The following is a 12,436-nucleotide window of genomic DNA, read 5'->3' as shown; positions in this document are numbered from 1 at the left end:
ATTCTATCTTAGCCAAAATAAATGCAAGTGAGTTATTAAAAAAAAAAAAAAAGCACCAAATAGTTTCTAAACGTATCATATGGGAATTGACAAACAAATGCAGACTTTATTCCTTTTCTTCTTGTTGACAGAGAAAGGGAGAAAAATATATCAAAGCTATTTTGCTTAAATGTAATTGGAGATTTCAAGATTCAGACCACAGATACAAAGGCCAAGAGTAAAAAGTAAAATAATAATAATAATAATAAATAATTAAAAAATCAGGGTTCTATTCATTTTCATATGCACTTTATTGTGAATACTACAGCTTTACAGTTCAAACAGCCATGAAAATAATTCCATGCTTATTCCTCCATCATTCTGGAGAGCATATTAGACTTCTTCTACCACCCTGTTTAGTTGTTGACATTTCTACTTCGTTTTATACTCTCTCTTCTGCTACTTAACTGGTATTATATAACATCTATTGGTGTTACTTCAAATCTTTGTGGTGACATGGACAATGGAATTGAGTGCAATCTCAGCAATCTGCTGATGGCACCAAGCTGTGTGGTGAAGTCGATGCACTGGAGGGAAGAGATGCCATCCAGAGAGACTGTGATAGGCTTGAGAGGTGGGCCTCTATGAACCATACGCAGTTCAACAAGGCCAAGCACAAGGTCACGCACATCCCAAACATGAATATAGGCTGGCCAGAGAAGGACCTGAGAGCAACTCTGCTCAGAAGAAGTTGGGGTTTCTGGTAGATGAAATGTATGTTGCTAGCCAAGAGTGTGCGCTTACATCCCAGTAAGTCAACTGGTTCTAGGGCTGCATAAAAAGAAATGTGACCAGCAGGTCGGGGGGGGGGGGGGGGGGGGGGGGGGGGGGTTCTTCTCACCCTCTACTCTGGAGGCCTCAACTGTAATACTGAATCCAGGTGTGAGAGCCCCAGCATAAGGAAAGACTGTTAGACTGAGTCCAGAGGAGACACAAGAAGATGTTCAGAAGGCTGGAGCACTTCTCCTATGAAGACAGACTTTGAGAGTTGAAGTGGTTCAGGCTGGAGAAGAGAAAACTCCAGGGAGAAATTATAGAGGCCTTCCAGGACATAAAGGATGCCTATAGAAAAGATGAGGAGTGACTCTTTATCAGGAAGTGTAGCAACAGGACAAGGAGTAACAACAGTTTGTTGTTACAAAACAGGACAGACTTAGATTAGAAATCAGAAATGAATTCTTCCCTCTGGGATTGGTAAAGCACTAGAACAGGTTGCCAAGAGAAGCTGGGGATACGCTGCCCTTGAAGTGTTCAAGGCCAGGTTGGATGGGGCACTGGGCAGGTCGTTACAGTGGAGATTAGATGGAGGAAATTGAAAGATATATATAAAATTTAGTTGAAAACAAAAAAACCCTTCAAATCTGTGAGCCACATACACAATGGAGCCGAGCCCTGCTCATTATGGGTCACCAAAGGTAGCTTTAACAGTAAGCCTGTTGCGCCTCAGAATTCATTTTTCATTTTTACAAATCATGTAAATAGTTCTTAAACAGGTGAGGACACTTTGGGCAATTTTAATTAGCAAATGGGACTGCTGATGTTGAACTTTTTTTTTCCCCTCCTGTAAAGTACATCATCTCTCAGTAAATCTCACAAAAAATACTTGTCCCATTAGAGCTGATGGTCAAAAAAGAAAGCACCACTATTAATGTCTAGAGAAGTTGCATAAAGTCAAATCAAATGAACTAGCTCACAAATCTAAACTCCAATTAAATTCATTAAATTCACCAAATGGTAACAAAATCACCTTTTCCATCTTCAAAAGATGAATGAACTGTAAATTATAGCTGAATGACAGCATAATAGTTACATTAAAAGAAAGAAATAAATGGTTTTAAGATATACGTGTGTGTGTGCGTGTGTGCACGCACATTCATCTATAGATATCTGAAAATGCATTATCATGCCAGTATACTTCTGTATATCACAGTATACTCCTTAAGCTCAAAATTCAAGTTACTGAATGCATGATCATAGAGGAACACAAAGATCTAGAAGTCACAAAATATAAAGACTAGAAGATGAAATAACCTGCAAATGCAAAACTTTATCGTGATTTCTTTGCAAAACTGCAACCATATGAATCTTAATTGACGAGTAATCTGTACTTCATTTAGCTCTATTTTCTATGAGTTTTAACCAGCAAAAGCAATAAATTAAGGAGCAAATGTGCAAAATTTAAACCAATCAGTACCTCAAATATTTTTCAACATATTTTATTCACAGATAGAAATTAATTCTGCTATTATTTTGGGCTACTAAGCCATGATAATTCTCTTCAGGATCTTCATTAAAGATCATTTAGTCTTCAGAACAAGAATATTTAACTCAAAAAATCTTTTTATATATTCACACAGTATAGCACTAAAAAGCTTCAATAGCAAGAGCAATTAACCAAAAAATGATACATCTACAACATGACTCTTTTGAGAAATGTTTGGGACAAGAGTCAATTAGTGGACATACTAATTAGTTTCTCTGAAGTTGAGGGTAGAGGCTTGGAGATTTTAGAGTATTAAAAATTGTGTTATCATAGTTGGGAGACTTTATTTAAAAAGTTGGTCTTGCAAAGTCATCTAAAATCTTAAACAGTCAAATTGCCTTGAATAGGCTGAATACTCTGTTCACATCCCTTATGTGCTTTACCCTCGTTAGACTTAAACTCTTCCTAAATGCATTTTCGCTTATATTAAACTCAAAGAGATTTTCCATTTTCAACAGAAATCATGTCAGAGAATATATTTTCAATTTAAAATTACAAGCTAACAAAAAAGCTGTTGCATAAGTGGCTTAAGTAATTTAATATTTCTTATAAATTCTGTAGTATGACTGCCTTACTTGTCTCAACATGTTCTGAATAATAAATCTAAAGCTGAAAATGAGATAAAAATGATAGCTTTTCACCTCACAGTGTTTCTTCCTCCTCTGAATGTGCAGCCTCATGTTTTTCAGTTCAGTAATCATATCAAAATTATTACTAATAATTTTAATAGATAATAAAACTAGGAACATTCAAGTATTTCTAGACATACGAAAACCACATAAAATACTGATAAACATTTACAGAGACAAGCATCCGGATGGAAGAATAGGATAAAAATCCACTGAGTACAGCTAACTATTAAGATACCATAGATATCATATCATAGATTTGAGTTGGAAGGGACCCTTAAAAGGTCACCTAGTCCAACTCTCCTGCAATGAAAAGGGACACCTTCAGCTACATCAGGGTGCTCAGAGCCCCGTCCAGCCTGACCCTGAATGTCTCCAAGGATAGATCTTCAGCCACCCATCTATGGCTCAAGAAATTTCAGAGCCACAGATGAGTGGTGAATGAAAACATGCTAATATTTCAATACATGTAATCAGTTGTACTTATTTTCTTGTTTCTATGCATCCACTGATGATCATTTCTGAGAACAGGATACAATGCTGAAAAAAAAAATCTTTGTTGTGAATACTCAAAGCTATTTTGTTGCCACATAGACCTATTACAGAGGCTGTCAAATTTAACTAGAGATGTACAAAAGCAAAAATGTAGGACAGCTTCTTGCTATACTTTTAATATTTGAAAAAGACCCTGCAAAAATGAAGAATTAAACATTTTTACATTACTATCAGTTATTTTTTCTTGAAGTATTTATTAACAGACTTCACCTCCCACATCTCCCAATTATATTCTGTCACATTTGTTTTTCTCTCAGAGTAAAGAGAGAAAAAAAAGTGCATTCTTTTATAATTGAAACAGAATTTTGTCACAACAATTTCAGTTAGTCCCTGTAATAAAATGCTGCATGGTAAATTTACATTTGAAAACTAATATTTCAAGGTAGCAGAAGCACCTTAATTAGCCCTCAAATAATCTGTATCTTATAGGTCAAGGGTTTTTTTTTTGTTTTTTTGTTTTTTTCAGCTATACATATTTGCATGTGCATTTTCATGCTAAAATAATCTGAATTTCTTCTGATGTACAAAAGAAATACTGTCTCATAATTGCTATTTAGGTGATAAAATGTTTCCCCTGTGTGTGTGTGCGCGCGCGTATGTATATGCATACTTATATATATATATATATATATATGTAGCATAATGAATTAATACATTTAATTAATATTCAGAATATATGTCTTCTGTTTTCTTCCTAAGCAGTGTTTACACTAAGTCAAGGACTTTGCTATTTCTCAAATTGTCCTGATAGCAAGAAGCTGGGGGCACACCAGGAGCAAGACGGGGACAGAACCAGGACAGCTAGATCAAACTGACCAGCTCCTCTATCATATGGTGTTGTGCCAAACAATAAAACTAGGGAGAGATGGCTGAGGAGAGGGGCTGCTGCTCAGGGACTGCTTGGGCATTGGTTGTCAGGTGGTGAGCAATTGCACTGAACATTCAGTTGTTTTGAATATTCTTCTACCATTATTATTTTCCCTTCTTTTTCTGTTCATTACTTTAGTACATTACTTTAGTACATTAGTTACATTACTTTTATGTCAGCCCACGGGTTTTACCTTCATTCAATTCTCTGTCCCATCCCACCAGGGAGGAGTGAGCAAAATGCTGTGTGGTGCTGAAGTGCCGACTGGTTAAGTGTGTATTTAAAGGACCTATAAAATTCTGTTATTTACTCACTGGTAGATATAACCTACATTCCGTTGTTATTTTGAGTTGATGAAACACAGGGATTCCAAAACAGCTATGTACAAATTAGTTACGGACCATTATTCTCACATACAATTATGTTTGCAGTTCATATAAAATTATACTTCAGTTAACTGGTTTAAATGTTACACATGTTTATTAAGTAAAAAGGTTACTCTAGTGCAGCTGTTATTGGTGACATGACCCGAACTTACCTTCAGGCTCTGTTAAGAGGTAATTCACTGAACTAAAATCACTCCTCAGATATAATTACTAATGAGGTGGGCATTAAAGTATACTTCACAAACAGTGAGTTAAGGGTTCTAATTCTTCTTGTGGAGACACTGTACAACAGTGAAATGTAGCTTTTGTAGCTGCTAAATAGACTCTACTAATCTGAAAATTGACAGTTAAAAACATCTGAACACTGTTTCACAGCTATGCTCTCCCTTACATTTGCTCATTCTTCCTCAACAGTTTCTTTCAATCATTCACCTGTCATGTAGCAAAAAAGAATTACAGGTAGTTTACGGGTGAAATTTTGACAAGTGCTGTTCTATTTCCCCTTATACTGAAATTAATCGTATTTAATAAAATGTTACAACAGACTATAAACTACAGGTATTTAAATCACATATACATTGGGGTAGCTATTGTATATGTTTACAGAACATGACCAAAGTCAGAATTTAGGCTAAACACAGAAGAAGAATTAGAATAGGGAAATTGAATTTAAAAGCCATGAATACAGAAGAGAATGACTTTGAGACTGAATTTAATCGGGTCAGGGAAAGACTAGAAAAAAGCAAAACATGGCATAGTATAACAGAGACAGCACTTTGTAACGGAGCCATGTGAGAAACAGTTGATCTAATTTTTAAGATCACATTTCTACTATTCACAATGTTTTTACATGTAATTCAGGTGGAAAAACTATGCAGTCATGTAGTCCTCTGTTGGTTATCACACTCCAATCTATAGGAATAGACAATATGTTGTGTAATCTCTCTATCTTTATTCTACTGTGAAATTCAAACTCAACAAGTTAGTCTGAGTAAACTAGAAATGCAGTTCCCATAATGGTACTAATAGCGCAATTCATCCTCCATCCAGCTGCTCATTTCTGCTATCTTATTTTTTATGCAGGTGACTTTATTAAATGCCAGTAGTGAAAAATATATATATTTTGAAAACTAATGTGTTCTGTTTAAAACAAATTGTTATAGTTACCGTTTTATATTGGATTGGATATATTACATACGTACACTGTTATCAGTAACTTCACATTCAAGGGACTCAGTGGTAAAAGATTAGCTTAAATTAACATTTTTTGAGCTTTGTGTACCCTTCCTATCCTATGGTATGCCCTCAAATGTAAGCAATTAAAAAAAAAACACATTAAAAATGGATTTGTATTGAATATAAGAGAAATAAAAATGCCTAATAAAATAAGGCGGCAATGAGTGAACTTGTTGGCAGAAAATATTTTCTTTGAATCCAAGAAGCATCGGCCACAGTTAAGCAAAATTAGACTTGTCTGGACAAAATTTGTGTAACTAAAATAGCAGGCATTGCAGAGAAGTACGTTTCTAAGTGACAAATTATGGATTCGAAGGATGGATTTTAATGCAACTGCATGTGTGTTGTGAACCCTCACGACATATTAGTATCAGTAGGAAGTGTGGAGAATCAAAATAAGTGTGAAGAGGAGCAATAAGGGGAAAGTAAAGCGAACTGAAACATGACACGAAAGTGATAATGGTCATAAGACAAAAGACATTGACAGATGATGGTGTAACAGGATGCACTGATAAAACAGCCCATGCTGGGCTTTAAGCTTTCAGAAATTTAAAACACCAAAACCACACAATACTCTAGTGTGATTGATTTCAAAGGTTTGATGCTGCTACATGCAACGACAACTAAAGTACAGAAACTTTCACAAAGAATGTAAGAAAGGATTCTATTCTATTCTAGAAGAAAAAAGGGATTTTTTTGAGCTGTTTTTCTCCAATAGCCTTAAAATTTCAGTGAAGGCAGCTACTAATAAACAGAGACACTGAAGGGGTGTTCTACTTGAGTTATGAAATTTTCTATGTGCATTAAATGTTGATTCTACTTTATACTAAAGAAATAATGAGCTTCTACAGAAATAAATTTGCTTGCCCTACAAAAATAAATTTGACTGGAAGTTGTATAAGCAGTTGAAAAATCAATATGGGTACCCCAAAATCATAATATAGCAAAATCATAATGTAGCTGGCAGAAAATTGCAAGGGAAATGAGAACTGAAAAGGAAATATCTGACTTAGTTAAAATAGATGAGATTATTAAGGTATATAAGCTTTACACACCTAGAGCAAAAATTATCAACTGTGATTTTACCACAATTACAAACTTCCTGTATGTTAGATAATTGCTGTTCTTCAATCTATACACGGCTAGAGGAAAAAAAAAAAAGTCATTACCACCAATTAAGAACTGTATAAACTAAACAGCATATTAATTGGTACAACTTGTAATACAGGTTTATTTTGATGATAATGATACAGCCAGGTGTTTTTCCACCTAGGATTTTAAAGTAAATTCCTTTCAGTTGTTAATACTTGTTTGCCCTCTAGCATAATCTGGCCCAATTCTGGTTAAGTCTTCAGATTCTGTTAAGTTGGCAGAATTTAAATGCTGGAATAATAGCTATTGCAGAAATATAACAGACAAAGGTTCCAAACTCAGGAAAAAGTTAATCTGAAAACTGTGAAAGGTGAGGACTAAATGATAAAACATTTTCTTAATACATCTTAGTATTTTTTGAAGCACTGACTTCAGTTACATGAGCTTGCACATTACGTTTGAGGAGTAGGAATATTGATGAAAAATAAGATAAGTTACAACAGAAGTGACTCAAGGAAAACAAAAAAACCTATCATGACTTTTCTTTCTTCTGAATTACCAGTTTAGTACCTAAATACAAGAAATCAATCAATCATATCAACTTTAAACATCTTGTTTAAATAAATGTCATTTTCAGTCACCATCGCAACACATTTGATGTTAGTATAATGTAGCAGGGCTCATGCAGATGTGCACAGCTTTATTTTCCTGGAATACTTAAAGGAAGTTATCCAGTAAAATATCAGTCACTTGAAGAGTAGATCCAGAAACAGTGTTAAATTAAAATGTAAATTTGAAATATATTTTTAGAGGTTAGACAGCATATTCACACTGCAGTGTCAAATAAATGCATTTCTTTTTCTTTCCCCAGTAATGAAAGTAAAGCACAATATTTGGCTCTCACATTTGTCAAAAGTTATAAAAATCTAAATACTGGAAGTTTTATTATGAGGACTGGTTGAAACAAGTAAGATTAAACTACTGAAGCTAAGTAAGAATAAAAGTAAGTAAATAAAAACAACAAATACCCAAGAATTCCTGCCTGAAATGTTGACGTGGTGCCATTTTTGATTAAAATGATCTGCTACTATCATTTCATAATGCAGGTCATATAAAAAGTATTAAATTTAATGTTTCCTTTCTCTCTCTCTTTTTTTTTTTTCCACCAACTATGGCAATCTTTTGAAAAACATAAATTTCTTTACAAAATATGACAGTTAAGAAATAACAGGAAATCAGTGGTTCTTGTTTTTTGTTTTTTTTTTTTTATAATCCAATCTTAGATACAAGTTTAATACCAATGAGATGCCAAATACGTGTTTGGTTTGTTCTTTTAGTACTCTTTAAAGTCAACATACATACTATTTACAAAAATGACTAAAGGAAGAAGATTAGAATTCTAAAACAGCATCAGTGTTTGAATTTTCTTCATCCCTAGCAGTCAGCATAACATCTCTTGCCAGCCATGCTGAAATTTACAACAAAAAAAAAAATAAACACTAGACAGATGCTAAAAAACAAACAAAAAAAAAACAATTGGGAAAAGTGGCTCATCAAGATCAGAGATAAGCAAAATGCACAAGCTTTCACTTCAGCCACAAGCTTAACGGAACAAAAAAAAAAAAAAAAGGAATATTGACAGACCTGTGGAGGAACCTGCCTCCTTTTTTGGTCAGGGGGTATGACATACGCAGTTTGTGCATATGCATAACTTTTGAACCGTGGTTTAGGAGAAGGTGAAGGTCTCTGGGGTATATTGACTGTGATCTATGAAGAAGAAATCAGAGGTGGAAAGAACAGCTATATGGATATGAACATATTTTACAAGTAAAGCAATGATTTTAAAAGTAAATGCAGAAAGGACATAAGCAGTTATGTCTTTCAAGGACAGTGTTAATATTTTGCTGTCAAAACTGGTATAGTATTAAATCTGACATTTCTCCTCAAAAGGTACAAAATTTCAGGACTCAATACAAGCAGAATTACAATACAAATTGAAAATTCTCTATAAATAACTAGAAAAGCTAAAAAAAATACACATTTGATCTTCTAGCAAATCCTGAATAAACAAAGCTAATACTCATCTACTTGTACTTAGCATCCCAAAAAATAGAGATTAAATTCAGAACAAGTACACCAGACCTAAAATCCACTAAACACTTTCAACTGATGATTTCAGTCACAAACATAACTGGAATAGGTAGAATAATTAACTCCAGGGATTACTTGAGCTTTCTGAGCAGCCAACTGTGAGCTGAGAACAAATAGTCTTAAAATGCAAGTCAGTATAAAAGAAATGCTAAAAAAAAAAAAAAAAAGTAATTAAAAATGTGTCATGAATGTGGAAAAATGGCAGCAGCTGTAAAAGGCAAAATAGGCTTTAACATATCTGTGTTTAGAATGTAAAACTTTCTCCAGGTTTTGTGTTCTCTAGCATACTTCGACAGCCCAAATACCCAGTGCTGTAAAAGAGAACTGCAAAGCACATAGTTCTTCAGAAGTTACTTTCAGCAGCCAGGTGCAAGGTGAAAAACAGTACAGAAGTACATTGGAAAGGGACTTCTTTGCCTTCTATTGACAACCAACATCTAACTTCTGGGACAGGTAAGGGAAATTACTTTAGAGAAGCAGGATGAAAGCAGAAAAGAACAAGGACAACTAACCTCTTGTGAAAAATGCTGTTGATGATGTACTTGTATGTGCTCCTCTGTAGTGACCCTTGAGTGCCGTGGCAGCATTTCCACCTCCCTGATGGCCTCCATAGTGACTTGCTGTGGCAGAACTTGGAAGAGGGAAGTCACATACATTAAGATGGACTTCTTATCTGGACAGGCAGTTGCAACGTCTGGAAGGCAAATTAACATGCATCATTTCAGTTTCCATATTAGACAGCGTGCATGAGAAATTAGCTAATCAACTTCATAAAAAGTTTATAGCCTAATGAGTGATCTATTGTCCATGTGAGTTCTCTAGAGACTAATTAGAACCTCACGATCAGTTCCAAAACTGCCAACCAAACTTGCATACCAATAAGAAAAAGCCAAAGTTTAAAATGGTAATTTTGTTTTCTCATTCAACATGAACTTTCCTTCTACATTCCTTTAATGAAAATGCACATAGTATGCAATTTGACAGCATGATCCTCATTAAGCAGGATTAGATATAGGAAAAGCTACATTTTCTTGCAGTATATAAATACTGCAGGAAAAAAAAAAAAAGACAATCACATTTTCAAAGTCATCCTTTGTACATTTTCTTAATATTATTTAATCATTGGTAGCAGCAGTTATATAGGGGGAAAATCATCCTGTGAATGAGTTCACTCAAAACAGTGATTCCAACCTCTACCATAACTACATAACTCTTATATTTCTAAGGAACATGGAATATAGACATTTTAATTATGTATATACGTATATATATATAAAAATCATTAAAAGAGTTTCATCTTGACATTTGCTGTGATATAACCGCAGTACATTAAACCCAGTAGCTACCCAGCATACAGCTTCTTGCTTAATACCTGCCCTTATACAAATCTGGATGTGGAGGGAAAAGAATGAGGACAAAAGTTAGAAGGCTTGTGAGTTGAACTAAAGATTGTTTAATAAGAAAGATAAAAATGCTGAAGGAAAGGAAAGGAAAAATAAGCACAACCAAAGGAAAAAGCAAGTGATGCACAACACAGTTGCTCACTATCAATACCCAGCCAGTGCTTGAGCAACTGTAGCCTCACTGACCAACTTCTCCCAGTTTTACTGCTGAGCTTGACATCATGTGGTATGGAATATCCCTTTCACTTGTATGGGTCAGCTGTACTGCCTGTGTTCCCCCCCATCTTCTTGTGCAGCCACAGCCTACTCCCTAGCAGACCTTGATTCTGCGTAACCACTGCTCAGCAACAACTAAAATATCTTTGTGTTATGAGCACTACTCTTGCAAATTCAAAACATAGCACCATATGCGCTTCTATGAAAAGTATTAACTTTATCTCAACCAAAACAGAACATCACTAACAATTCCTATAAGAAGGTAAGTTATGCTAGCTGTTGTTATCTGGCATTGAAGTTCACCTCCCACACTTTGTCTAGAAAATGAAAACGTATGAAGACTGGTAGACATGAAATTTAGTATAAAGTCCATACATGTTTCACATAAGAGCTAGCAGAAACCAGGAGCTCTGAGTTTTTACTGTCCAGGTTGCACAGAGAGGATGTGGAGTCTCATCCTTGGAGATCTTCAAAAGTTGCTGGGAATTGGGCCTGGGCACCCTACTCTGGGAATCCCTCCAGATGCCCCTTCCAACCTAAATCATTATGTGATTCTGTTAAATCAATCCTGGCTTAACTAAGATTTCAGTAAAGAAAAAACAGTTGTTAATATACTCTGGCAGACTCGGTAATGCTAGAAGGTGGTATCTCATCCTCCCTCCTGAGAAAACAGAATGCTTCCCATAAATTCAGAAACTGAGACAAAATATGTGGCTCTACAGATAGGTCCTATCAATGTTTTTAGTTTGGATTTGTCTTATCTCCATACCTTTGCTTAATAAATTATAAAAGAGAGCTTAAAGTTTAATTCTACACAGAAGAAAACTGTCACAGTTCCCTCTCCACCCCCTTCCACATGCACAACATGTATTATGTCAGTATTATCACAGTACACACAATTTGCTCATTTAAAAATGTACATGGCTTATCCAACTGAAATCACACTACAGCACTGTCTCCACATGCTTCACTAGAAATATTCTGTTATCACCATCATCTTGTCTTCTCATTAATATTTTAAACAAACAACATTTACTTCTCCTAGGTGCCTACTCATAATTTATGTTTACATGAATATCCATGTCTTTATAAATACATGGGTGTACTCTGAAAGAGAACAAGCATTTATGCCAGCTGTGATTTTCCATTTGTTGTACATTATTTTCCTTTTTAAACTGTTTTGGTAACCAAATAGGTAAATAGCTTATAAAAAATATCTTAATAAATTCTAAATACATTGCATTTATGTACACAATACCTTACAAAATAAATAAATCAAATATCTTATAAACAATAATATATGTGCCAAAAACTCTTCACTCGTTTTATGTGACAAATAAAAAGCAGCTGTCAGATAAAAGGCAGCTGTCAGACTCAGTGGTAAATAGAAAAAAAAATTAATCACAACAAACAGATAAACAACCATTGGTACAAATTATGGAACTTCAATCTCATCAAATTTTTCTTTGCAGGCTCTTGAATTATCAGAGCTAGAAAGATTTCTGTTATCCTGTATTATGCCTTTGCCTTCATATTTTTTCTTTCTGATTCCTATTCTAATATATTCTTTTTACCACCTGTAAGACTGACTCATATTT

The 12,436-nt window shown here is 34.6% G+C and overlaps 1 protein-coding gene across 27 annotated transcripts in view; it reads right to left on the bottom strand.

The window, feature by feature from the left end:
• The window catches only part of DMD (dystrophin), a 1,163,614-nt gene that overhangs the window by 724,113 nt on the left and 427,065 nt on the right, over window positions 1-12,436 (bottom strand). For 25 of the 27 annotated variants that reach the window (XR_006934806.1, XR_006934864.1, XR_006934881.1 and 22 more), the window contains exons 8-9: window positions 9,732-9,913; window positions 8,713-8,835 (exon numbers count right to left, since the gene is read on the bottom strand). Coding sequence is in view for 24 of the 27 variants with exons in the window: in XM_046919009.1 (XP_046774965.1) it covers window positions 8,713-8,835; window positions 9,732-9,913 (305 nt within the window). In the remaining 3 variants the exon portion in view is untranslated. The remainder of the gene's footprint in view (window positions 1-8,712; window positions 8,836-9,731; window positions 9,914-12,436) is intronic. The other 2 variants (XM_046919482.1, XM_046919519.1) reach the window with 1 other exon arrangement.

This window comes from Gallus gallus, chromosome 1, assembly GCF_016699485.2.
Source record: "Gallus gallus isolate bGalGal1 chromosome 1, bGalGal1.mat.broiler.GRCg7b, whole genome shotgun sequence".
Lineage (NCBI taxonomy): Eukaryota > Metazoa > Chordata > Aves > Galliformes > Phasianidae > Gallus > Gallus gallus.
Note: the sequence above shows the minus strand (reverse complement) of the source record. Positions and strands in the feature narration are given on the sequence as shown.